Source organism: Carettochelys insculpta, chromosome 2, assembly GCF_033958435.1.
Source record: "Carettochelys insculpta isolate YL-2023 chromosome 2, ASM3395843v1, whole genome shotgun sequence".
NCBI classification, from domain to species: domain Eukaryota; kingdom Metazoa; phylum Chordata; order Testudines; family Carettochelyidae; genus Carettochelys; species Carettochelys insculpta.
Genome location: NC_134138.1, coordinates 280,241,317 through 280,268,601, shown reverse-complemented (window position 1 = coordinate 280,268,601; position 27,285 = coordinate 280,241,317). Strand labels below are relative to the sequence as shown.

At 64.6% G+C, this 27,285-nt stretch overlaps 1 protein-coding gene across 2 annotated transcripts; it reads left to right on the top strand.

The window, feature by feature from the left end:
- The first annotated feature begins 1,517 nt into the window (after positions 1 to 1,517).
- LOC142008203 (uncharacterized) lies at positions 1,518 to 26,882 on the top strand. Of its 2 annotated transcripts, none has more exons than XM_074985322.1 (7): positions 1,518 to 1,860; positions 4,073 to 4,186; positions 12,739 to 12,852; positions 15,197 to 15,316; positions 16,534 to 16,635; positions 16,985 to 17,092; positions 21,152 to 26,882. In XM_074985322.1, the coding sequence occupies exons 1-7, from the start codon at positions 1,740 to 1,742 to the stop codon at positions 22,537 to 22,539; spliced, it is 2,067 nt and encodes a 688-aa protein (XP_074841423.1). In that variant the 5' UTR covers positions 1,518 to 1,739; the 3' UTR covers positions 22,540 to 26,882. The 2 variants fall into 2 exon arrangements, with proteins under 2 accessions (XP_074841423.1, XP_074841424.1); XM_074985323.1 differs by having other exon boundaries at positions 21,155 to 26,881.
- Positions 26,883 to 27,285: the final 403 nt, after the last annotated feature.

Here is a 27,285-nt window from a genome sequence, read left to right as displayed (position 1 = left end):
GCGGAACACCAGGGTTCCACAGAATCAGGCAGTACGCAGAGGACGGCGCCGCACTCCAATCCCTGGTGCAGTCGCGGCCGCCACCAACGGACACGGTGCCTGACCATGCAGGAGTCACGCAGCCACCGCGAACAAGCCCTGCTCCGTGCAGTCCTGATACACGCGTGCACCCTGGCAGGGGAATGTTTGCATGCACGTCACACGGTCCGCACCCGGCCCATCTGTACACGTGGCCCTGACGGGCTCAAAGTGCCAGGCTATGCCTGGGTAGCAGGACTCCGGGGCTCAGCTGCAGCTAAACTTTCAAGCCCAGCCACAGCACGAGACCAGGGCACTGAGGCTCTGGTGCAGCAGGTGGAACGGAGAATCCTGCAATAGCTTCCACACAGAGAGCTGACACCCTGCCCCCGAAGAGCCCTGCCAGCAGCAGAACCAGTTCTCTCCTCCTGCCAGCATCCACCAGGCAGGGCAGAGCCCAATCCAGTGCTCCGGTTTGAGCCCAGAGACCCAGCACCACGATGAGCCTTCCTGGCCAAGGCCCAGACGGTTTAGTGTTTGGGCCTGGCCCCGTCCCTGGCAGGCTCTGTGTCTCTGCACATGTTCTAAGACACAGGCCATCAAGACCCATTTGTAAATGTCAATGGCCTGGCACAGCCCAGTAAATTGTCTGGGGCTGGGGGCCCTGGGCGGAGCTGGAACTAGGCATTACAGTCCAGCAAGCACATCTGCATCCCCGACCAGGTGAGCTCTGGGGACAGGGGTCATGCAGGTCACCTGCACCCCCTAGAATTTGGTGTTGCACCCCCAGTCTGGACAGCCTGGGCCTGGAGGTGGAGGTCCCTCCCTGAGCTCATTCCTGCCCTCAAAGGCCAGCCTGCCAGCCTGAGCTCTGCACCCTGGACTGCTGTGCCACCTGCCCTGCCCTAGGATGGCCTGGGCTGGGTCCTGCCCCACGCTCATCCTGCAGTGGCAGCTCCGTCCTGAGGGCCTGGCTGGCTGGTTGGACACAGCAAACACCCCCAAACTGGACCACATAGTGAAGCAGGGACCTGCAGGGCCACGGCCTCAAAGGGGGACAAACCGGAGCGGTGCTGGGACCCAGGGAGTGCAGTGCCTGGAGCAGGGAGGTGGCAGTTAGGTGCCAAACACCCTTTGAACCATCCTGGGCCCCGAACCCGAACTGCAGCACTGGGGTAAGGCGCTGGCTTGCACCGGATGGGGGCGGGGAACGCCAGCAAGTCGGGGTTCCAGCAGCGCCGGGCACATGGCAGCTCCCTGCTGCCAGTCCAGCACATGGCTCAGCGCAGGCCCTGGCTGCCAGGGTCGGCCTGTCTCTGGCTTCCCACAGCCACAGCTGCCGGGATTGTTACCTCCCACTTCCCTCTCCGCGCCGGCCTGAGCGCCTCTGCCCCCCGCAGCACCCAGAGGCCGCAGGCCTGAGCCGCTCAGCCGCCAAGCGCTTCCTGCTGCGCCGCCGATCCGGCTTGGGGGTGCAGCAGGGGCCGGCCCGGCTCGGCTCTGCGGCCCCTCGGGACGTGGGCCCCGGGGACGCTGAGAGGGTCCCGACCTGCCCCCCCGGCTGCCGGAGCCGTGGTTCCCCCGCGGGGCCCGGCCGGCGCGGCGCTGTGCGGGGAGCCCTGCGCCCTGGCGAGGTGCGCTCCTGCGCCCCCGTGCGCTCGGCCCCGCCGGCTCGGCTCGGCCCGGCCCGGCCCGGCGCGGCGCGGACTACGGCTCCCAGGATGCAGCGGGCGCGCAGCCCATTGTCTCCCCGCCCGGCGGCGCTGGCTCGGCCGCGGCGAGCTCCCGAGTCGGCGGCCAGGGGCGAGGGGGGCGCCGCCCGCGGGGGCCGAGCGCGCAGCGGTGAGTGCGGCCGGCGAGCCCCGCGGGGCCCCGGGCTGAGCGCAGCGCAGCGCCGGCCGGACCTGCCCGGGGGCAGCCGCGGGGCGCCTTTGTTCCCGGCCCCGCTGCGCACCCAGAGCCGGGCCGGGCCGGGCTCCTCCGCGGGCCGGGGGCGGCTTCTCCGGCCGGGCCGGGCTCGGGGCAGGGAGCGGCCAGGAAGACAATGGCCGGGCCGGGCCGGGCCGCGGCGCTGCACGCGGGCCCCCCCCGCTCCGTGGGCCGCGCTCCCCGCGCCGCGCCGCGCCGGAGGGTTGGGGAGGGGCAGAAATCCCCGGCCGGTGGATGGGAACAGCCCCTTGAGCCCGGCCCGGCCCGCCTGGGCCTGGATCCAGGTGCCGGCCAGCCCGGGCCTTTGCCCCGCGGAGCCGCCCCGCCGGCAGGTGCACAGGGGCGGGTGTGCGGGGGACGGTCGGTTCTCCCGCTCCTCCTCTGGGACCCCCCCGCCGGCCGCACGGGCGTGTCCCGGGGCCAGTGCTGCGCCCCGCGCGGGCCGGGGGAGGCTGGGGTGCGGACTGGCGCAGCACGGGGCGGGGAGGCCTCGGGCCAGTCTCAGGCTGCAGCGCCGTGCCCGGCTGTCACGCCCGGCCCGCGTGGGGGAGGCTCAGTGGTTAGAGCAGCGGCTTGGGCACGTCGGACGGGTGGTGAGCGCAGCCCTGAGGGGCCGCCTGGGGCAGCAGAAAGAAAGAGGCGTGAGGGCTGGTGCTGGGCCCGGCGCTGCGGGCGGGGACTGGACTCGGTGACCTCTGGCGCTCCCCTCCAGCTCTGCCGGAGATGGCCCTGCGTTGGCTTCCCGTTGTCCCGCTGCTCCCCAGCTCCGCGCAGGCCGGGGCGCACCGCCGGGGTGGGGAGGCTCCGCAGGGGAGGCCGGCCAGCTGCCAGGTGGAAGGTGCGTTTGCCCTGGGCACTGCAGCTGCCCTGCGCTGGCAGAGGGGAAACGCGCCCCACGGCTCCAGCAGGCAGCACGTTCCCGTCTCACCGCCCCTCAGCCCCCGGGGGCTGTTCCACGGCTCAGGGCCTCTGGTCCCACGCCCAGGCCATGCTCCCGCTCGCTGCGTGGGGCTCCCTAGGGTTGGGCTGCTCGGGCGTGAGCTGTGTGAGGCAGGTCTGTGCTCTGGTGTCGCATGGCTGCGAGCGGGGCACAATTCAGCCTATCCCTGGTCTCTGTGCCCAGAAGGCTCTGAGCACCCGCCTCTGGCGCTGTGTGAACACGCGTCCCGCAGAAGCAACCGGTGGCGCGTTCCATGCACTGGCATCATTGGGGCTGGGACAGTCCCCGGGACAGCAGGGGAAGCCGACGCCAAGCAGGGAGTGGTGCGTGCCGGGTGCTGGTACGCCAGAGAGCTGGTAGCCTGCCTGTCCCTAGGAGTGGGTGGCAGCAGGAGCTCTGCAGGGCCAGCCAGGCAAGGTACAGGCCGGGCGTTCTCTGGAGCCCGAACTGCTCCAGCTGGCGTCGGATCAGGACTAGTTTGAAAGCTCTGGGAGCGCCTGTGCCCTCATCTCGCGCGTTTCACACCTGGAGCGTCGCCCGGACGTCTTGCGGCCAGTCGGCGGCACCTGGGACTGGGGCGTGGGCCTGGCAAGCAGGGGAGGTGGGCCCCAAACCAGCAGGTGGTGCAACCTGGGACAGGCCTTTCCCCTCCAGCTTCAGGGCAACCCCTGCCTTGGTTCCCAGCCTGACCATGGTCAGTTCAGAGCTTGGCACGTCGTCCCCAGCTCAAGTCCTGTCTCTGTTATTCCTGGGCTGCTTCTCTGGTGGGTGCTGCCGTGTGAGAGAAGCAGTGAAGCCACGTGGGCCGTGTGTGCATGGGGACTTGTGCACGTGCTCAGCTGTGTGTCTGGGAAGGGACTGCCTCTGCTGCCTGGCTGCCAGGGACAGGCCGAAAGTGGCACCCCCCTGCAGGTGGCTGCTACAATCCCTGAGTTCGCCCGATGAAGCAACTGCGCTGGCTGGGAAGTGGTGGCAGCGGGCTGACCGCATGGCAGGGAGGCGGTAGGGCCCGTGGCTCGCTGGGCGCCAGGGCTGGGCATTCGAATCCTCGCGCTGTGCTGGCAGCCCGGCTGGCAGAGCGAACGTGGATCCGCTTATGGGCCGTGCTGCCTGCGAGGGGGGTTCTGGGCCATTCCCGGCACGCCCTGGGATGCCCAGCACCTGACTGGCCTTTCCCCCGGGCAGGCTCTGCTGGCACCAGCCCTGCGGGCGTGTCCGCGATGGAGCAAGGGGAGCGGCTGCGTGCAGGGGCCCGCCGGGCGCTGCGGAAGAGGGGAGCACCTGACAACTGCAGCACAGGTGAGTGGTGCTTGGAGCCCTGGCGCTGCACGGCAGGAAGCAGGCCCATTTTGGTACGCTGCCCCCGTGCCCCGGAGAGCCCCTGGGTGGCAGTGCAAGGGAAGAGTGTGATTGAGGTGGGGGGAGTGCAAATGTGAGACTCAGGCTGGATGTGAGAGATGGGCAGAGCAGCTCCCAGTGGCTGGGGATGACCCTAGGGCTACAGCTGGCTGGTAACACCTCTGCCCTGAGGTGGGGGGGGAGGGAGGAGCCGAGCTGGTTTTTTGAATCGGGGACGGCAGTTAGAGGCTAGGGGAAGAGGAGCTGGAAGGCAGCCAGCCGGAGGAGGGGGAAAGCTACACCCCAGAGGGACACCCCTTGGGGTCTTCTCCCCAGGACGGGTTGGAAGGACTGTCTCTGGCTGCTGTGGTGACGCTTCTGTGAGAAACTGGGCATCTGTTGCCGAATAAACCTCCTGTTGTACCTGCTGAGTGAGTGTCACTCCTGCCAGCGGACGGGGTGCAGTGCAGGGGGACCCCTGAACCCCATCACACAGGTGTCAGAAGTGGGATGCACTGCACCCATGGATGAGCTCCCAGCAGTGGCTGACTGAGCGCAAGAGAAGGAAGGAGCCTCACAAGAGCCAGAGGGGGAACAGAGCAATTCCTGCAGCTGCTGCTGGTGAGTGGATACCCCGGGAGACAGCGGGGAGATGGATTATACCTGACTCCTGAAGGCAGAGCTAGCGGGGCTGTGCAGAGAGAGGGGCCTGACGGTGGGGAAGGCGACCAAGGCCCAGCTGATTGCCCAGCTGGAAGAGAATGACCGATCCAGGGGGCAGAGCCTGTCCCAGCAGGAAGTGGGCGGTCACCCCCGGGAAGCGTTTCGGATTCTCTGACAGGAGCGGGGGCTCGACGCTGTCACACACACAGTGTCCGCCAGGTCGCGCTCAGCTAGCAGTGGTCCATCGCGGGCAGAGTCGCCTGCCGCAGAGCTGCGACGGCTGGAGCTCGAGGTGAGATTAAAGGAACGGGAGCACCAGGAACGGAAAAGAGAGCGTGAGCAGGAGCGCCAGCTACAAGAGAGACAGCGGGAGGAGAGGGAGCGAGAGCGGGAGCATGAGTGGGCCATGGCAGAGGCGAGACGCCAAGAGGCCCCAGCTGCGGTAAGCGGGGAGAGGGCCAGGTGGCTCGGGGTGGCCAGTCACGTGGAGACGCGTGTGCTGGCCCAGTGTCAGGACCCAGGGGACATGGACGAGTTCCTTACCGCCTTTGAGCGAGCCTGTGAGTTGCATGAGGTTCCCCCAGATGAGTGGCTCCGTCACCTCACCCCCTTGCTGGGCCAGAAGGCCGCAGCGGTGCTCAGCCAGCTGGTGGGGCTGCAGCCTGGGGACTATGAATGGTTCAAACAGGCCCTGCTGCATCAGTTCGGGCTGACTCCGGAGATGTACAAGAAGAAGTTCCAGGAGGCGAAGAAGAGGCCAGAGGAAACCCATGTAGATACAACCGCCCGCCTGAAGCAATACTACCAGAAGTGGGCGTTCGGGATGGGAGTCCAGTTCGTAGAGGACCTGATCGAGCTGGCGGTCGTGGAGCGATTCTACAAGATGTGCTCACCTGACCTGAGGCTGTGGCTGGTGGACCGGAAGCCAGGGGACTCACATGATGCAGGGAAACTGGCAGATGACTTCACAAACAGCCGGGCCAGGTTTGAAAGTGAGCCCCGCAAAGAGAGGGAGTCTCGGAGAGAGAGGGAGTCCCGGAGAGACCGAGAATCTCAGACAGACCAGATCCTGACCGTACGACAGAGGGGACCACCTCTTGGGCGAGCCCAGGAAAGAGGGGCCAGCCACCCACCCCCCAGAGAGCCAAACAGAGCCTGGACAGAGCAGCCGGCCAGAGGGACACAACACGACCCAGGCTGTTATCGCTGTGGGCGAAAGGGGCATAGAGCAGCCCAGTGCCCCAGGCTCCCAGACAGGTTGAGCAGGCCGGGGGGTCATGGAGTCAACTGGGTGGGGTCCCAGAAGCCAGAGGGGCTGGCGGCCAAAGCGGGTGCTGCTGACAGTGGGCACTCGGATTGGGCCGAGTCCACCCCACAGACCAGCTCCTCAGGGGGACCAAATTCTCAGAGGTCAGTTTACAGAGTGGGGGCGGCACTACCTCTGTGGAGCAAGTGTCTCAAACACCTCGAAGTAGACGGGAAAAAGGTCACGGGGTTCTGGGACACAGGCGCTGACGTGACGCTGGCCCAACCCGGGGTGGTGGCGCCGGGCTGCATGATACCCAATTCCCATCTGATGGTAACAGGAATTGATGGGACCCCTTTCAAGGTGCCCATGGCGAGGGTGCATCTGAAATGGGGGAACAAGGAAGGCCCCAAGGAAGTGGGCGTGCACAGCCATTTGCCGGCGGATGTACTGATGGGGGCTGACCTTGAGAACTGGCCAGGTGAACGCCCTCGTGCCCTGGTCCTGACCCGTAGCCAAAGAAAACGAGGGGTGCGCTCCCCAGATTCAGGGGTACAGGCCCAGCCAAAGTCACAGGGGCCAACCCTGAGAGAAAGGGGACCCCCAAAAAACAGATCTCACAGGCCAGGGGTGCTGGAGCCAGGCAGGGATGGGGAAGTAGCTTCCACCCCTGCGCCAGCCGAAGAGTTCCAGGCAGAGCAGCAGAGAGACCCCTCCTTGCAGAAGCTGAGGGAACTGGCCAGTCTCAGCCCAGCTCCACAGCTGGGGGAGGGCTGCAGGGAGAGATTCCTGTGGGAAAAGGGATTCCTGTACCAGGAATGGGCTCCCAGACGCAAAGCGGAGCCATGGAAGGTCCAGAGGCAACTGGTGGTTCCCCAAAAGTACCGGCGCAGGTTGCTGTACCTAGCCCATGATGTCCCGCTCGCAGGACACCAGGGGATCCACCGCACCGTGGAAAGGTTGTTACAGAACTTTTTTTGGCCAGGGATCTTTGCAGCTGTCCGTCTGTATTGCCTGTCCTGCGATCCCTGCCAGAGGGTGGGGAAGACCCAAGACAAGGGGAAAGCTGCCCTGAGGCCACTGCCCATCATAGAGGAGCCTTTCCAGAAAGTAGTTATGGACATAGTGGGACCCTTCAGCAAGGCAACGCGTTCGGGGAAGAAATATATTTTGGTGGTGGTAGATTTTGCCACACGATACCCAGAAGCAGTGGCCTTGACCTCTATCGACGCTGACACCGTGGCGGATGCACTGCTGTCCATTTTCAGCAGAGTGGGGTTCCCCAAGGAGGTCCTCACAGATCAGGGGTCCAACTTCATGTCGGTCCTTCTGCAAAGCTTGTGGGACAAGTGTGGGGTCCGGCACACCTGGGCCACAGCCTACCACCCGCAGACCAATGGACTGGTGGAGAGGTTCAGTGGGACTCTGAAGCAGATGCTGAGAACCTTCATGAATCAATACCCCCATGACTGGGACAAGTACTTACCCCACCTGCTGTTTGCATACAGGGAGGTGCCCCAGGAATCCACGGGGTTCTCCCCGTTTGAGCTGCTGTACGGAAGGAGGGTACGGGGACCCGTGGACTTGCTCAGAGAAGTGTGGGAGGGGACGGCCTCTCCTGAAGGGGAGTCAGTGGTACAGTATGTACTGACCTTCCGGGAAAAACTCACCGAGCTCATGGGCCTGGCCAGGGAGAACCTCTCCATGGCCCAAAGGAAGTAAAAGGTCTGGTATAACCGTAACGCCAGGGCCCGAGCCTCTGCCACCGGGGACCAAGTGATGGTCCTTGTACCTGTGCGGCGGAACAAGCTGCAAGCGGCCTGGGATGGGCCCTTCAAGGTCGTCGAACAGCTAAATGACGTGAATTATGTGGTGGAACTGTTGAACCGGGCCCACAGCCACCGGGTCTATCATGTGAACATGATGAAACCTTACTGGGACAGAGAGAACTTGGTGCTGGCCGTGTGCAGGCACTGGAAGGGGCAGGGGGATGATCCCTTGGTGGAGGATTTTCTCACAGGGACTGGAGCCGGCTCCTTGCTGGAGTCTATTCCCTTCTCAGACCAGCTGACCCCTGCCCAGCAGACGGAGATCAAGGAGGTGCTGCATTCGCATCAACAGCTGTTCTCTGACAGACCCGGACGCACTGACCTGGCTGTCCACCGAATAGAGACAGGCACCCACGCCCCTATCAAGTGTGTGCCATTCAGAGTCACAGGGAGGACGGCTCAGGACATAGAGCGGGAGGTTGAAGACGTGCTGTCTCTGGGGGTGATCCAACCCTCGTCCAGCCCCTGGGCCTCTCCCGTGGTGTTAGTCCCTAAAAAAGATGGGTCTGTTCGGTTTTGTGTGGACTATCGCAAGCTTAACGCCATCACTGTATCGAACGCCTACCCCATGCCCAGGCCTGATGACCTTTTAGACAAGCTGCTGGGAGCCCGTTACCTCACCACCATAGACCTCACCAAGGGGTACTGGCAAGTGCCATTAGACCAAGATGCCCGGCTCAAGTCGGCTTTCATCACCCCTGTGGGGCTCTACGAGTTCCTTGTCCTGCCCTTCGGCCTCAAGGGGCACCTGCTACCTTCCAGCGTCTGGTGGACCAGCTACTGAAAGGGATGGAGAGCTTTGCCCTGGCTTACATGGACGACATTTGCATCTTCAGCCAGACGTGGGAGGACCATGTGTCCCAGGTCAAGCAGGTGCTGGACCGACTCCAGAAGGCTGGTCTGACTATCAAGGCAGGGAAGTGCAAGGTGGGAATGGCTGAGGTGACCTACCTGGGCCACAAGGTGGGCAGCGGCTGCTTAAAGCCAGAGCCAGCTAAAGTGGAGGCTGTCAGAGATTGGCCAACACCCCAGACTAAGAAACAGGTCCAGGCCTTCATTGGGATGGAGGGGAACTACCGGAGGTTTGTGCCCCACTTTAGCTCCATCGCAGCCCCCCTCACGGAGCTGTGTAAAAAGGGAAAGCCTGACAAGGTGGTCTGGACCGAGCAGTGCCAAGAGGCCCTCTGCGCGCTGAAGGAGGCTCTGGTCAGGGCCCCAGTGCTGGCAAATCCAGACTTTGACAAACCCTTCCTGGTGTTCACCGATGCCTCAGACGTGGGGCTGGGGGCGGTGCTAATGTAGGTGAACGACAAGGAGGAGAAACACCCCATCGTGTACCTGAGTAAGAAGCTGCTGTCCCGGGAGCAGAACTACGCAGCCATAGAGAAGGAATGTCTGGCCATGGTGTGGGCTCTGGGGAAGCTGCAGCCGTACCTGTTTGGACGGCGTTTCACCGTGTGCACCGATCACTCGCCCCTGACCTGGCTGCATCGCATGAAAGGGGCCAACGCCAAGCTCCTGCGGTGGAGTCTGCTCCTGCAGGACTACGACATGGAGGTGGCCCATGTGAAGGGGAACAGCAACACCATAGCCGATGCCCTGTCACGCAGGGAGGGCCCCGAACTTCCCCAGGTCACTGGCTAAGTGACCCCGCTCCGTTTGGTCTGGAAGGGGGGAGAGATGTGATGGAGTCGGGGAAGTGCAAATGCGAGACTCAGGCTGGATGTGGGAGAAGGGCAGAGCAGCTCCCAGTGGGTGGGGATGACCCTGGGGCTACAACTGGCAGGTAACACCTCTGTCCTGAGTGGGGGAGAGGGAGGAGCCGAGCTGGTTTTTTGAATCCGGGGCGGCAGTTTGAGGCTAGGGGAAGAGGAGCTGGAAGGCAGCCAGCTGGAGGAGGGGGAAAGCTACAGCCCAGAGGGGCACCACTCGGGGTCTTCTCCCCAGGACGGGTTGGAAGGACTGTCCCTGGCTGCTGTACTGTCGCTTCTGTGAGAAACTGGGCATCTGTTGCCTAATAAACCTCCTGTTGTACCTGCTGAGTGAGAGTCACTCCTGCCAGCGGACGGGGTGCAGTGCAGGGGGACCCCTGAACCCCATCACAAAGGGCCCTTCCCCTGCCCAGCGGCAGTCAGTGCTGCATCTGCCTCCCAGGCGAGTGTCATCTGTCTGTCCTGGTCCCCAGGCCCTGCCCCACCCGCAGGCGGAGGTGACTCCCGCAGCAGGGGCAGATGGGTTCTGGGGCGACCGGGACACGGCACAGAATAGACTGGTCAGCGCAGGAAGCAGGAGTTACAGGAGCAGAGGTGCAGGCTGGGCGTGAAGAGCGCCCCTGCCCGCCCCCGCGCAACCACTTGAGTACAAGTCCACACCCCTAGATGCACATCACTCTGCCACCGCACACCCAGACTGACACACGCACCCCTAGATACACACCCGCACATCACTCCGCCACCGCACACCCAGACTGACACTCGCACCCCTAGATACACACCCGCACATCACTCCGCCACTGCACCCCCAGACCGACACACGCACCCACACATCACTCTGCCACCGCACCCCCAGACCGACACACACACCCACCCACACCCCTAGATACACACCCACACATCACTCTGCCACCGCACACCCAGACTGACACTCGCACCCCTAGATACACACCCGCACATCACTCCGCCACTGCACCCCCAGACCGACACACACACCCACCCACACCCCTAGATACACACCCACACATCACTCTGCCACCGCACCCCCAGACTGACACACGCACCCCTAGATACACACCTGCACATCACTCCGCCACTGCACCCCCAGACCGACACACACACCCACCCACACCCCTAGATACACACCCACACATCACTCTGCCACTGCACCCCCAGACCAACACACACACCCACCCACACCCCTAGATACACACCCGCACATCACTCTGCCACCGCACCCCCAGACTGACACACCCCTAGATACACACCCACACATCACTCCGGCACTGCACCCCCAGACCAACACACACACCCACCCACACCCCTAGATACACACCCACATGTCACTCCGCCACCCAGACCGACACCCACACACACCCCAGGTACACACCCACACGTCACTCCGCCACTGCACACCCAGACCGACACCCCCCCCAGATACACACCCCCATGTCACTATGCCACTGCACCCCCAGACCGACACACACACCCATACACACCCCAGATACACACCCACACATCACTCCACCACCGCACCCCCAAACCGACACACACACACCCCTAGATACACACCCACACATCACTCCACCACCGCACCCCCAAACCGACACACACACACCCAGACACCCCAGGTACACACCCACACATGACTCCGCCACTGCACACCCAGACCGACACACACACCCCTAGATACACACCCCCACGTCACTCCGCCACTGCACCCCCAGACTGACACCCACACCCACACATCACTATGCCACTGCACCCCCAGACCGACACACACACCCACACATCACTACACCACCACACCCCCAGACCGACACACACACCCATACACACCCACACATCACTACACCACCACACCCCCAGACCGACACACACACCCCTAGATACACACCCACGTCACTCCGCCACCGCACCCGAGACTGACACACGCACCCACACATCACTATGCCACTGCACCCCCAGACCAACACACCCACACGTCACTACACCACCACACCCCCAAACTGACACACACACCCACACACACCCCAGATACACACCCACACATCACTCCACCACTGCACCCCCAGACCGACACACACACAGACACACACACATCTAGATACACACCCAGACACACACACACAGTCCACACACCCCTGGCCCCCGGGGGCGCCGTGCCTTAAGGCCGAGGCCATCGTGTGGGCGTGCCGGGAAAAGGGACGTGGCGAGGCGCGTGCTGGGATACATGTGTGGGACGTGTTGCAAGCGGGATATGTTGGGAAGAAGAGTCAGACGGCAGAACAAGGAGCAATGGGCTGAAGTTACAGAGGGGGAGGTGTAGGCTGGATATTAGGAAAAGCTCCTTCCCCAAGCGGGAGGTGAAGCACTGGGACGCGTTGCCTAGAGAGGTGGTGGATTCTCCATCCCTTGAGGTTTTCAAGTTCTAGCTAGACGAGGTCCTGGCTGGGCTGACTTAGTGGGGTTGATCCTCCTTGGGGCCGGGGGCTGCACTCCATGACCTCCTGAGGTCCCCGCCAGCCCCAGGATTTTATCATTCTATGACTCTAAGCCATCAGCACCATCCGTCTTGGGGAGAGGGGCCCAGAGGGGTTCCTGAGCCAGGCCCTGGCCCCCTTCCTCCTCCTCCAGCCAGAGACACTGCCCCACCCCACAGCCCAGCTCCAGGACAAACCAGCCGGGCCCCTTCTCCTGCCCTGCCCTGGTCCCTGGGGAGAAAGGGGTCCCCTGGCTGCCTGGGTTCAAAGAGCCTGCGGGCCCTTGAGTACACGTGAGAAGTCATCACTCCAACACTCCCATCGCCACTACGCACTGCTGCTGTGCCTAGGGAAACTGAGGCACCCGCCCAGGGCGATACAGGACAGTAGGAAACACACGCAGCCCAACCAGGGGATAAAATCCGTGCAGGCCCCCTCGTCACCCCGGCTTCCAGCCTTGTGCTCTGCCCTGGCTTGGATGGCGCCCACAGGACAGCCCCGCTGCCCAGGCTGGCGCCACATCTGAGCCTGCTGTCAGGCGGTGCCCAGGAACCCGAGCGTGACCCTCTGTCCTTGGCAGGTGCCGCTGACCCCTGCACCAAGGTGCTCATTAAAATGGAGCCGGAAGAGGAGCCGTGCAGCAGGGCGGCCCCCGGGCAGCCGGAGGCGGGAGAGCCCCGGGCCCCTGGCACGGGTGAGTGCTGCCAGCTCCTTCCCTTGGGGCGCTCCAGCAAAGGGAGGCTGGGAGGAGCTCAGGGCTCAGTGGGGCCACGTGAACGCCAGCGGGCGGCCCGCTGTGTCCGGCTCGGAATTGCACTAAGGTGACCGAGCAGGGCCAGGCATGTGCCGGAGCTGTAGGGCTGCGTCCGCCCCTGTCGCATGGCCCCGGAGGGGAGCAGGGCTGGCCGGGAGCTTGGCAGGGCTGGAATAATGGAGGTTTCTTCGGGCACAGCTGAGAGCCAAACCCAGGCAAACAGCCCACCCTGGGGGTCCTCCACTGCAAGGCACCAAACCTGCCACGCAGGGCACGGCTGTGCCAGGCCGGCCGGCCAGAAACCACCCAGCAACCCCCCCCCTCACACTCCAGCTCCCCTGGGGCCACAGGCTGGCCCCCCCTCACACCACCCAGCAACCCCCTCCCACACTCCAGCTCCTCTTGGGCCACAGCCCAGCCCCTCCTCACACCACCCAGCAACCCCCTCCCACACTCCAGCTCCTCTTGGGCCACAGCCCAGCCCCTCCTCACACCACCCAGCAACCCCCTCCCACACTCCAGCTCCTCTTGGGCCACAGCCCAGCCCCTCCTCACACCGCCCAGCAACCCCCACAACTCCAGCTCCCCTGGGGCCCAGGCCAGCCCCCTCCCACACCACTCAGCAACCCCCCCCCCCCAACTCCAGCTCCCCTGGGGCCCAGCCCAGCCCCTCCTCACACCACCCAACAACTCTCCCCCCACTCCAGCTCCCCTGGGGCCACAGCCCAGCCCCCCCCCCACACCACCCAGCAACCCCCCCCCCAAACTCCAGCTCCCCTGGGGCCACAGCCCAGCCCCCCCTCACACCACCCAGCAACCCCCCCAAACTCCAGCTCCCCTGGGGCCACAGCCCGGCCCCCCCCACACCCCCAGCAACTCCCCAACTCCAGCTCCCCTGGGGCCCCAGCCCGCCGCCCCCCCCCCCCCCAACACCACCCACCAACCCCCCCCCCCACCTCCAGCTCCCTTGGGGCCGCAGCCCGGCCCCTCCTCACACCACCCAGAAACCCCCTCCCACTCCAGCTCCCCTGGGGCCCCAGCCCGTTTTCCCGCGCCCCAACTCCAGCTCCCCTGGGGCCGCAGCCCGGCCCCCCCCTCACACCACCCAGCAACCCCCCCACCCCCACTCCACCTCCCCTGGGGCCCCAGCCCCGCCCCTCCTCACACCACCCAGCAACCCCCCCACCCCCACTCCAGCTCCCCGGGGGCCCAGCCCGGCCCCTCCTCACACTACCCAGCAACCCCCCAACTCCAGCTCCCCTGGGGCCCCAGCCCGGCCCCCCCTCACCTGGGAGAGGTGCTGAGCACCAATCGCCCCCCATCCACACAGGCTCTTCCCGCCCCAGGGGCCCGGCCCCAGCCCCGCTCGGTGCATGGCTCAGACCTGGCCCCCCAGAGCGCGCTGGGCTGGCGCTTTAGCATCCAGCAGCTGCAGGGCGGGTGGGAAAGGCCAGACGGACGCGGGTTCGGGTACGACGGGTGCAGCTGCCACATTGGGTGCAGCAGTCGCACAGGCCGTGGTGCCGGCTGCGGCGGGGGGAGTCGGCGGCTCTCCTACAAGTCTCTGGATACGCCCTTCGCTGGCCGGGTCAGCCCCCCTTCCGGCGCTGTTCCCAGCAGGGTGCTCCTGCCGCCCCAGCCGGAGGGGAGCTCCCAGGCCCCCCGGCCCGTGTGGGGGAATCCCGCGGCTCCCCTGGGTGGCAGCAGGGCGGAGGAGGAGAGCCCTGCCCACGAGCAGGTCGCCTGCCCAAGGCCGTGTTTGCTCTGTCGGCCGCAGAGCGGCTCCTGGGCTCCGCGCCCACCGCCAGAGCCCTGCGGCGCAGGTGGGATCTGTGCGGCTTCCTCCTACGGTGAGCCCCACACCAGACGTTGCTGCGCCTCCTGTTTGTGGTCTCCCAGAGACCAGAACTTCGCCCAGTGGGTGCAAGTGCCAAGCGCAAGCCCAGAGCCGCCCCTTCTAACTCCACCTGCAGAACGGTACAGGCGTGCGAGCGCCGTACACGGATTCAGCCACTCACCAGCCTGCATCAGGCACCTCGCTGGCCCCACCTGGTGCAGACCGAGGCCAGGGGTTGCCTTAGGCTTTTGCATGTTCACTTTAAAATCCAGTAAGGTCACAGGGCGCGTGGTCCCTGTGCTCACATGCAGGCCTGACCCCTCCCTGCGGCAGGCGGCTGGGCGCACACAGCACCGGGAGGGGCCCTGCCCGGCCGTGGGGGCAGCCGGGCTCCGGGGACCAGCGGGGACCCAGGTGTGGCCCTTCCTCCCATCTCTCTGCCCCCAGGTGCGGACTGGCCCCACGTGAAGCAGGAGGTTGTGGTGAAAGCGGAGCCAGAGGACGTCTCATATGCAGGGTACCCCCAGGGCCTGGGGGGCCAAGAGCTCCCAGGATTCCCCAGCACCGGTGAGTGACACTAACCGCGCCCGGCTGGCACAGGGGCAAGGGCGAGCTGGAAGTTGGCAGGGGAGCCTCTTCTGGCCCTGGGCAGCGGCTCGAGGAGCCGCACGTTTCCCCCAGCCTTGCGAGCGCGGCATGGTCCCCCCCTCAGCAGGCAGTGACTCAGCTGGGTCCTCCCCAGTTCCTCCTGCTCCCCTTGCTGGGGCGGCTGGGTGGGGCATGTGCGGGGGACGCGCCCCACGGACACCGCTGAGCCCCAACAGCGCCCCACACGTTCCCCCTGTTGCTGTGGGGAGGGGCAGGGATCGGCTCCCCTTCCAGCTCCCAGCAGAGGCGCGTCCGGAGCCTCACCCGCATCAGCCGAGGTGCCCCCCAGTGTGCCCTGGGAGCTGGGATCTTGGGCGGCCACCTGGGGAGATTGCGGTGTGCCCCAGCTGATTGGCAGGGCGCCCGCGCTCACTCAGAGCCGGCGGCGTCTTTCTGCTTGTGGTGCGCGTCGGCACCGGCCTGGAGCACACGCCAACATTTATTCCTCCCTGGATGGAGCAAACGAGAGGGCGCACTGGGGGGCGGCCGGTCCCTCGCCAGGAGCAGCGGCTGAATCCCTGCCAGGAGATGCACCCCCTGCGTCCCCGTGTGACTGGCACGGACGGTGTGATGGAGTGGGGGATACGTGTGTTGGGGAGGGGGGTCCTGCTGGGGGTGTCCAGATGACCAGGTGACACCTCTGGGCTGCAGACAAAGAGGGAGGTGGAGCCTGAGGGGTTTAATTGGAACTGGGAGTTGGGAGCAGTGAGTCTGGGCTGGGAGAGAGAGACAAAGGAGGGGGCCAGGCCCCGGATCCGGGGGCCCCTTGGGGCCTCCTCTCCCCAGCATGGCTGGGACTGGCTGTCTCTGCCGGCTGCACTGACCCCTCTGTACGACGCTGTGTCCTGTCGGCTAATAAACCCGCTGTTCTCCTGCTGAGTGAGAGTCACTCCTGCCTGCGGCTGGGGGCAGAGCCTGGGGACCCCTGAACCCATCACACAGGGTGCTGGGGTCTGTGAGGTGACTAGTCCCTGCGGGCTCCCCGGATAAGATGTCCCTGGTGGGCGGGAAGCTGCACGTGCTCTGCAGGGAGGGAGGGTCAGTGCGGAGAGCAGCCCGGGGGAGCCGGACGCCAGGTGGAGCTCGGCTGTCCCACGCCGCCGGGCCGGGCTCTGTGACACGCTGGCTTCCCGCAGGTATCAAAGCAGAGGTCGTTGTCAAACTGGAGCCCGAGGACGAGTCGTACAGCGGGTGCGCCCAGAGCTACAGCGAGGGAGACGGCCCCGATGACCCCTTCTGTGAGTGGGCCGGGCTCTGCCGGGTGAGGGGGGCAGGGGCAGGGGCAGGGGCCCCAGGCCTGGGCTTTGCTCCACCTCCTGGGGTGTGCGTGGGACGGGGACTTATGCCAGCTGCAGGACAAGCCAGGGGCACTGTGGCTGTATTCACTGGCGGGGCAGAGGCCACTGGGTTGTCTTGCAGTCACTGCCGCAGAATGCCGTATTGACAGACAGACAGACAGACACGCCCTGGCCCCTGCCGTGTTCCCAGGCAATCAACCCCCCCTCAAAAGCTGCATTGCCAGTTCTTCTCCCCAGCTGCGAGGGGCTGCTGGAAACGCCGCCTGAGGCACTTCTCCCCTGCCAACAGGTGATACCAACCCGGAGCTCATCGTGAAGGTGGAGCCAGAGGAGGAGGTGGCCGGCGGGCGTCTGCTGGGCCAGAGCAAACGAGGAGTCACAGGTTACCCCAGCCCCGGTGAGCTGTGCCGAACCCCCCCCAGCTCAGGGGGACGGGAGGAGCTGGGACCTGGGAGAGCCCAGCTCGCCGTGTGCTGCCAGCTCCTGGCACGGGGCCCCGGGTAGCTGCTGGGAACACTAGAGTAGACCCCCAAGATATGCCCCTTCGACTCCTGCATTTGTCATTTTAACCTGAGTCGAGGGGGACCCCAGCGGCAGCTCCAGCCAGAGGGAGCCGCCAGGGCCGGGGGGGTCCCCAGGCGTTAAGGGGGATGGGATGGGAGCTGCCGGAGCACAGTGCTGGGGCTGGGGGAGTGCTGGGTTGTGGGCCATGGGAGCTGGCAGAGCTGAGCTCCGCTAGTTCCAGTCCCAGGGAGCCAGTGCCAGGGCTGGAAACCAGGCAGCGAAAGAGCTTGCAGCTGGCCAGGGTGCAGCCTCAGTAGGCAGCCCCAGCCCCATGGAGACAAGGGGGCAGGGATCTCTGTGGCGCCGCCCTGCTGACACCCTAGCCTGGAACCCTGGAGGAGGGGCCCAGGGGCGGGAACATCCGGCTCCTCTTTTTGACAGAAATAGCACCGGCCGCCCTTGGGGCTGGCGCACCTCTCGCAGCTCACGTTTCAGCGTCCCGTAACTAGTGACCGTTAAACACGAGTGCATCTCATCCAGACAGCCGCTCTCCCCCTGCGCCTGCCTCCAAAAAGAAAAGGAAAGCCATCACTCTGGAGGAGAAGCTGGAGGTGGTGAAGCGCTACGAAAGAGGCGAAAAGACGGCGAGCATTCGGCGCGCGACTGGGCTGAGCGAGTCCACCCTCCGGACAATTCGGGACAATGCCGAGAAAATCAAGGAGTCCTGTAAGAGTGCCACCCGTTTATCGACTGCCCGCGTCACAATAACTCGGTCAGCGACCATGGAGAAGATGGAGCGTCTCTTGACAACGTGGATTGAGCATCGAAATCAGGAAAACGAGCCGCCTTCTGCCCAAGCCATTCAAGCAAAAGCCCGCAGCATTTACGAACTGTTAAACCGGGAGAATCCTGACGCCAAAGAATTTATTGCAAGTGCTGGCTGGTTCGAGAGGTTTAAAGCCCGCCACGGGTTTCACAGCCTTAGAGCAAGCGGCGAAGCAGCTGCTGCCAATAAAAACGCTGCAGATAAATTCCCTTCCATTCTGAAAGCCGCCATCGAGGAGGGGAGCTATGACCCTAGGCAAGTTTTTAACCTGGACGAAACTGGACTCTTGTGGAAGCGGATGCCAAGTCGAACGTTTTTATCAGCTGAAGAGAAAACCACCCCCGAGTTCCAGGCCGCAAAGGATCGCTGCACGCTGCTGCTGGGAGCAAACGCCGCTGGGGACTTCAAGCTGAAACCGCTGATGGTTTACCATTGTGCAAATCCTCAGGAACTTACGGGCTACTCAGAGGGACCCCTGCCTGTGCACTGGAGAGCTAACCGGAAAGGATGGGTTACTGGCTCCTTGTTTGAAGAATATTTTTCCAGTGTGCTGCATGCAGAATTGAGGGCTTATTGTAATGGGCAAAATCTGCCTTTCAGAACTCTAGTGCTTCTAGATAATGCCCCAGGGCACCACCCAAGCCTTGGCGAGCTCAGTGAGAACATTAAGGTGCTGTTCTTGCCACCGAACGCATCGTCGCTGATGCAGCCCATGGAGCAGGGCGTTATAAGAGCTTTTAAGGGCTATTATCTGCGGAGGGCATTCCAGATGCTCGTCAGCGAGACAAACGACAAGGCGGGTGTCAGAGAATTTTGGGGGAAGTTTAACATGAAGATGGCCATAGACCTCATCGGAGAAGCCTGGAATGATGTACAGCAGAAGTGCCTGAATGGCGTCTGGAAGAATATCTGGCCTGAGGTTGTGAAGGACTTACGAGGCTTCGCTGCTGCTGAGGTTCTTAGGGAGACAAGGCAGGAGATTGTCGCGCTGGCTAAACGTGCCGGCTTTGAGCAGGTTGATGAGGGAAACGTGGCTGAGCTGCTCGATTCCCATATGGAGGAACTCTCGTACGAGGATCTCCTGGAGCTGGACAAGGAACACCATGAGGAGGAAAAGCCCGTGAAAGCCAAAGCAAAAGAAGAGCCCCCCCCTCGAATTCTGACGGCGAAAGGGATGGCGAACGCCTTCAAACTGCTGGATGGTTACCTGGCCTTCTTTGATGAAAACGACCCCAACCATGACCGAAGCGCGAAGGTTGCCCGGCTGATGAGGGAAGCCAACGCCTGCTACGTGGAGCTTTACAGAGAGAAACAGCACAAGTCGGCGCAGTCCTCCTTGGACAAGTTTTTCAGGAAAAAGGTTGGCAATAGAAGCTCAACCCAGTCCACCCGCCCTCAGCCCTCAACTTCCGGGGGAGGGGCAGCTTCCCCAGGGCGCGGCACAGACTGACACTGGGTCTGCGCTGTTCTGTCGTGCGTGTACGTTTGTGTGTTTCTTCCAGCCTGGCACGGCACGGCGCGGCACGGCACGGCACGGCGCGGCACGGCGCGGCACGGCACGGCACGGCGCGGCACGGTTCTGAGCAAGCTCCCAGTACGGTTTTGTCCAATAAAGAAGGCGATAAGATGTTTTGTAATGCAGTAAAATAAATAAAGTATTGTTTTTGAAAGGCTGAGTTCCAGGGCGTGTTGTCTGGGAGCTAATGCTCTGGGGCTGAGCACGGCTTTGCTTTTCCTTAGGATTAGCATTAGTATTTTTTTCTCCATAAAAAGAGGAGCCGGCTGAGCTGGCACCCTGTCCCCACCCCCAGGGTTTCCCCTGCTGGAGGTGTCCCAGCCCTGCTGCTGCCGGAGACTCCTGCTCCCACTTGTCTCCGTGGGGCTGTCGCTGGCTGGCTGCTGAGGCTGCGCCCGGCCAGCTCCCAGCTCTTTTGCTGCCGGGTGTGTGGCCCCAGCAGCTCTGTGGGGGTGGAGCTGGCGGAGCGCTGCGTTCTGCCACGTCCCATCCCCTGGGGTTCCCTGGCCCTGCTGGCGGCTCTGGGGCTGGAGCTGGTGTGAAATTTAAGCTACGCCCAGCTGCCCAGGAGCATAAGCCACGCACAGGTCGGGGGGCTGCTGTACAGCCCAGAGCAGCGAGACTCTGCCCCCGCGGGCATCTCCCTTCCTGCCTCAGGGGGGCCCTCGCACCGATTGCTTTGTGACCACTGCTGGCGCTCTCCCTGCAGCGGTGCCGCTCGGGAGCTCTGAGCTGGGTCCCGGCAGGGCTGGGGGCCGGGTCTCCCCGCTGGCCTCCACACCTGGGAGGGTGCACGCAGCACTGGTCTGGGCCTGCTGAGGACTGTCGGAGTCGTGACATTGTGGAACTCGCTGGGGGCCTGTGTCTGTGTGCGGCTTCTCGCCTGCAGCCCTGACGTGGGGTGCAGGGCGCCAGCCTTGGCTGTAGCACCACGAGAACCCTGGAGCAGTTCCCCAGCCTCCTAGCCAGCTGGGAGGGCCCTAGCCCAGCCTCCCATGGGGCTCCTGAGCCAGGCAGTGACACAGCCGCCCTCCGCCGGCCCCGACCCCCTTCCCAGCCGCGGCTCCAGTGGGTCAGTGAAGCAGCGAGTCCCGCGAGCAGGGGGCACTGGGAACCGCTATGTCGATAGCGTTTCACCAGCTCCTCGCAGCACGGGCTGGCGCAGGGCGGCCTCCCGGGGAAGATGCTGCCGGCTGATCAGGAGGGCTCCCCCGCCGGCTGCAGGCGTTTCTCCCAGAGAAGGCCACCGCCGCCTGCTGAGCTGCTTTCAGTTCCCGTCGGCGGGAGGCAGCTGCACGGGTGCCCTCGGCACAGACCAGGCCTCCGGCTCCTAAGGAAACGACCCGCCGCTGCCTCGAGCGCGATGAGGGTATTATGGCCATGGGAGGTGATGCTGTGACACCCCCCTCCCCCCCCGCCTGGCTGAGCTCGATTTCCCAAGGCGCACACGCGAGCGAGGTGCCTGCGGGCTGCTGCGTCCACTGCCGCTTGTGTGAGCAGATGTGTGCTCGGTCCGGAGCTCAGCGCTGCGAGCCGAGCACGTCTCAGCTCCCGGCACTTCGCTGTGTGCGGCCTTGCCCCGGGATAACGCCTGGCCTCTCTCTCCCCAGCAGGTGGCGGGAGCAGCCGAGCCTGCGAGCAGCCGTGCCCGGGGGAGGAGCCCGAGGATGAGAAACCGAGCCAGGCTTTGCTGGCCAGGAGCCTGGAGCCTGCGTCCCCGCTCCGGACCGAGCCCAGCATCAATCACTGGGAAGTGCAGCACGCCCCGGGAAGCAGCCCGGCGCTCCACAGACGCGCGGCGGCTCCGGGGGGGCTGCAGGTGGCCCTGGAGCCCCCAGGAAAGCCGCCGCCAGCCCCGCCGCACCACCCTAGCCAGACGCGCCTGGCTGGCTCTGAGCGCGGGGGGGCTGCAGCTGGAGCTGCCAGCACCGAGGCGGGGAGGCGCCCGCGAGCGCATGCCGCCGAGCGCCCCTTCCCCTGCACCGAGTGCGGGAAGAGCTTCCAGCACCGGGGGAACCTGATCACACACCTGCGGGTGCACACGGGCGAGAAGCCCTTCACCTGCCCCGAGTGCGGCAAGAGCTTCAGCCAGAAGGGGGACCTCATGCGGCACCGGCGCATCCACACGGGCGAGAAGCCCTTCGAGTGCACCGTCTGCGGGAAGAGCTTCTGCTCCAAGCAGACCTTCATCCTGCACCAGCGCATCCACACCGGCGAGAAGCCCTTCGCCTGCCCCGAGTGCGGCAAGCGCTTCAACCGCAAGGCCAACTTCCTCACCCACCAGAAGATCCACCGCGGGGAGCGCCCCTTCGTCTGCCCCGAGTGCGGCAAGGGCTTCTGCGCCAAGAAGACCTTCATCCTGCACCAGAAGATCCACGTGGGCGACCGGCCCTTCGGCTGCGCCCAGTGCGGCAAGAGCTTCAGCCGCAACGGCGACCTGACCCGGCACCAGCGCATCCACACGGGCGAGCGGCCCTTCGCCTGCGCCGACTGCGGCAAGTGCTTCAGCCACAACGGGGAGCTGATCAAGCACCAGCGCATCCACACCGGCGAGAAGCCCTTCACCTGCGGGGAGTGCGGCAAGAGCTTCAACCGCAAGGGCACCCTCATCACCCACCAGCGCATCCACACGGGCGAGCGCCCCTTCGTCTGCCCCGACTGCGGCAAGACCTTCAACCTCAAGACCACGCTGATGAAGCACAAGCGCATCCACACCGGGGAGCGGCCCTTCACCTGCGCCGACTGCGGCAAGAGCTTCAAGTACAAGGGCAACCTGCGGACGCACCACCTCACCCACACGGTGCAGCGGGTCTACCCCTGCACCGAGTGCGGCAGGGTCTTCGGCCACCGCAAGGAGCTGACGGCGCACCAGGGCGACCACACCAAGGAGCGGCTCGTGGCCTGCTACGGGGACGGGGAGTCCTTCAACGCCTTCCTCCAGGTGCACCCGCTGCTGCTGTCCTGCGCCCCCCTGCAGGCCTTGGCCAAGTACAAATAGGGAGGGGGCACAGGGACCTGGCGCTTCGCCACCCGCCCTGCCCTGCCCTGCCGAGGCGCAAGGCTGCCGTGATGCACGTTGGACATGCCGCGGGGCCGAGCAGTGCGCGGGTGACGTGACTCCTCCCTGCTCTGCGGAGCTCCCGGGCCGCCGACCTGCACGGACGGGCCAGCCGGGCATCCCTAAGGGAGCGTCTGCGCATGCCCTGTGCGGCGCTGCTCGGATTCCAGCGCCCACGAGGCGCGAGTCGCTGCCGGCTGCCGGTGCAGCAGCGGGGACTCCCCGGCTGGGTGGGATGGGCGGCGTTTGCCCCAGAGCTGCCCGAGGCAACGGCTGACACGAGGGCCTGGAGGTTTGGGGAAGGGGTCTCTGGGGTAGGGAGCAGCATCCAGCAGGCCTGGGGAACGGCAGGGCCGGGGTTAACTGCCGAGGGATCTCCGTCACTGCTGCAATGGGGGCAGGGGCCAGCAGGGCTCTCCTGCGTGGCACACCCGGGTGTGCCGTGTTCGTGGGGTTGTTATGGCGAAGGCCGGGAGGGTCCGTGCAGCTTGCTAGTGCCAGGTCAGGCGCCGCGGGTGCAAGGGCCGGGGGAGGGGCTTTGCTCCTGCATACGCCGGCAGCTGCTCAGTGAGACGGGGAGAGCTGGCCTGGCCGGACAGACGGACAGCTCCTGTTCCCATGGCGGAGGCAATAGGCTGGGCCAGGAGAGCAAACCTCAGCCCCCGCTGGGTGCCGGGGCCTGGAGCAGTAATGGCTGGCGGGTGTTTCCGCTCGTCTCTCGCTGCCTGCTTGTACCCCGGCAGTGTGCGTGGGCGTCACCACCCTGCGTGGCCTGACCCCCGAGAGCTCCCATCTCCCCGGCCCTGCGCAGGGTCCCGACGCGGTAGGGCAGCCAGGGGGCATCAGGTCCAGTCTCCAGCCCTCACGGCAGGGCCCAGCGCCATCTCGACCACCCCCGGCAGGGGCTTGTCTGCCCCGCTCTTAAGGTCAGTGCCAGGGAGGGCTAGAGCTGGGGGAGACCTGGTGGTCGTTTTCCCCACCCCCACCCGTGGCAGGGTCGGGCCCACTGCACCGCTGCCAGGAGCATGTCCAGCCTGGCTGTGCGCCCCTGCGGCGATGGGCCCCGTCCCCCTGCACGCCAGTTCTCTGCTCCTGTAGGAGGGACTTGGCCGTAGGTAGGTAGGAGAAGGGCAGTTCTGAAGCCAAGTCAGTCGTCCCCCGAGTGGATGGAACCGGCGTCACTGCATTTGGAAAAGAAGGAAGAAGCCTTCTAATAAACCCCGGGTCTCCTCCCTGCCGGGGCCGGCCGGTCGCTGCTGCGCGTGTCCCGCCCTTGGAGGCTGTCGCCTTCCGGGGAGAAGCTCCACGACCCCAAACCTCTCTCCGTTGGGAAGTCTTCCCTGAGGCTGAGCTGAAATCCTTGGTTGGGTCCACTTGCCCCCACCTGGACTGTGGTGTCCTGTCTGGTCAGTGCTCAGCCCCGCCGGCCGTCCTTGTCTCTCTTCTCAGCCGCGAGCCCCTCGGGGCGCTGGGCGGCATCTCCGAACGAGCGCCCGTAGGCTTCCCGTTGGGCTGAGGAGCCCGGTGTCCCGGCCGAGCTGTCGCCCCTCGCCGCATCACGCACCCTCCGGTGTCGCGCGTTTCCGACGGAAGCCGCTGGCTGATGGGCTGCTGTCGACTCAGTCCCCCAGGTTCTGTCTGTTCTGCTGACGCCGGGGGCAGCTGCTGCCCCAGTAACAGGTCCTGCCGCCTCGGCCGCTGAGTCGGGACGAAATGGCACAAATGGGGCAATCCCCGTGACCAGCCGGGTCCTGGCCGAGCAGCGCCCGGTGCTGGCTCACGCTCCTTCCGCCCGTGGTGGGCGCCTGGGACGGGCCGTGCTGGGGCCACGTCTCCCCTCATGCTTCCCCCCCCCCCCCCCCCCGCGGCTGCCACCTGGCCCCAGGGGCTGCTGAGAGTGGGAGCTCGGAGAACCTGGCTCTCCCTGTGCCAGCGTCTGCTCCTCCTCTCCCCCGAGGCGGGGCCCAGACCGGCCTGGCTGTGCTCGAGAATGGCCTGGCCGTGGGGCGACTCAGCCAGAGCCTAGGGCTGGGTAACTGGCCGAGAACCGCAACAGGGAGCAGGGCAGGGGCTGTGGGGCAGTGCCCCAGGTTGGGTTTGGTCACCCCCACCCCCAGCCCAAATTCCCCTGTGGGGGAAGGAGCCCGGGGCGCAGGCGTTAACCGGGGCCATTTCACAACTTTTGTGTTCCAGACACTGCCTGCAAGGTGCTGGTTTGGGCAGCGTGACCAGTGAGGGGAGAACGGCAGCCAGAGAGGTCGGGCATAGGCAGGGTGAGATGGCTGGTGTGTTGGACCAAAATCCCAAGCAGGGCAAAGGAGAACCCGGGGGAGTTTCTGTAGGGCTTAAGGGGGGTCGAGGCCATGTCCAGCTGCCCTCCATGGGGTGAGTTTCACCCCTCAGCAGTGTTCCCTGTAAGCTGAGTGTGTGGGCAGCTGCCCAGGGGAGATTCAGATGCCACCCAGCTGATTAGCACAGCGTAGGCAGCCCCCAGCCTGTGTTTCTAGTGGCGGTGCACATTTGTGCAGGCCTCGGTGCACACAATAAAATTTATTCTGCACACGGAGGGAAAAAATTGTGGGAACCTGCCCCTTACTCAGTCAGATGTTCAGGACCAGCTGTGGCTACCAGCGAGGCTTCGAAAGTGAAACCCCCTGGGAGAACTCCCTCGGAAGGAGCGTGTTTCCTGCCTCCCATAAGGGAATTTCTTCTGGTCCCAGTTCGGGAGACCCCTCCCGAACCTGCAGAGTTGTTCTCTGCTCCCTCCCTGCCTTGGTGCCACAGGCTCTCCCGGGCGAGAGGGTGCAGCTGGGGAAGTAACCTCCTCCCCCTGCCCCAGCACTGTGAAACTGAGCTCCTGGGTGCAGGGTGGGGTAGTTCAGTATCGAAGCTCCGGTTGGTAATAACCCAGCCAAACGAGGGTGAGTTGGCAGGGGTGAAACGCCCTTTTGCAGGTACTGCCGCTGCCGAAGTCTCGGCTGCGACTTGGGGTTCGCAGAGAAGCTGGAGAGGCTAAACTGGCCGGCGGCTGTCCACCCAGCCCTGCCAGGGCGCGGGGAGTTTGCTGCGTATTGGCGCTTCGGGGCTGTTTGGACAGGCGCCTTCGCTGACCTCTTCTGCATGATCTTCCGCGCGGTAGATAGTCGTGTGTGGTGTGCACCTCGCAAATGTGTGTTTATGTAAATGACTCTGATGCCATTGGCTAGTGGGTGCCAAGCCAGGGCTCTCTGGCATCAAATGGAAAAAATCCCCCTGGCTCCAGCAGGGGGTCAGGAAGGGGCCACTGAGGCTATTGATGATTTTTATGCAAAAATCCTCCCCTGGGACTATTATTGTGGAAGAGGGTCGTTGTGCCAAGAGCCTGGGAAGCCTCGCACAGCGGTACCCCTGCTTACTGGGGAGAACCTCTTCCCTCCCGTCTCTGGGTCTGTAATTGTTTAGGCCCCATCCCCCATTCAATTTCATATGCCGTCACCTGGCTCTACAGGCAGCATGGAGGGCAGTGGCCGCTGGCTGGGCATCCAGCTTGGACGGTGGCAGCTGCTGCCCGGGTGACCAGCTTGGCACAGAGGGCGCTGGCTGCTGGCCAGGCGCCCAGCTTGGCATGGAGGGCAGCAGCTGATGGTTAGGTGCCCAGCTCGGCGCAGAGGGTGGGGGCTGCTGGCCAGGTGCCCAGCTCACAATGCAGCCCTGTCCTAGTAGCAGTAGCAGCAGCACAGAAAGTAAAGGAACATCACTTCTCACAGCAGACTTAACACCCCATTGCCACCTGAGGGCTGATGGCTGGAGGCCTGGCACCCCAGGTAATGGACAGGGGAGAAGGATGGCCTGCACTGGGTGACAGCTCTAGTTTTCCCTTTTATCCCTGTCCCCTGGATGTGCACGGCCCTTCTGCGCAATGTCAGCCAGTGCTCTCAAAAAACCAAACCATCAACAACAAGAAAGAACCCAGCCAGCTCGCGTCTCCCTTGCCGCAGTCCAGTGCCTCCCTTGGAGAACTGCCCCATCTCTTGAGGGCTGCTGCCGTCTCATCCAGGCTCTGACGCCTGCCGGGGTCCAGTCATCTATCTTCTCAGCCTCCGTTTCTCCACCTGGAGCCTGGGGGTGATGATACGTGGGGCATAGGGGGGTTGGGAGGGTGGGTGACCTGCCTGGGAGCGGGCTGGAGAGGTGACAGAAAGCTGGATGGGAAGATGAAGGTTTGTTGCTGCTGGGGCTTAGGGCCTGGCTGGGTTTGGAAGGTCTCTGGAGACGCCCGCAGCTTGCAGCAGAGCGAGGGCCACGGTATTTATAGTCTCACTCTGTTTTCTAATCTAGAAGCTAATAAAAGGTTAGAGACGAAACGCGCCACCTCTTCCGTTCGCGCCGTTTGTCCTGGGGCTCTGCACTGCTCATTTCCCACGTCTCGGAACTGGACGGGTCGACCCCTCCCGGGGCTTCCTGTTGTGTTACTAGCAACTTATAAGGCAGGAGTTGTCGGCCCCTCTGGGAATTGGTACTTTGGTGGCATTGTCTCTGCCCCCGCGCATGTCGGCTGGCCTGGCCCCTGCCTGCTGCCCCTCACAGGTGCAGCCCTGCCACGGGCGGCATCTTCCCCGCACAAGTGTCTGGAGCTGCAGCTGAACCGAGCAGCAGGAGCTCGAGAGCGGCCGCTCTGTCTCTCCCGGCTGCCAAGGAAACACCTGT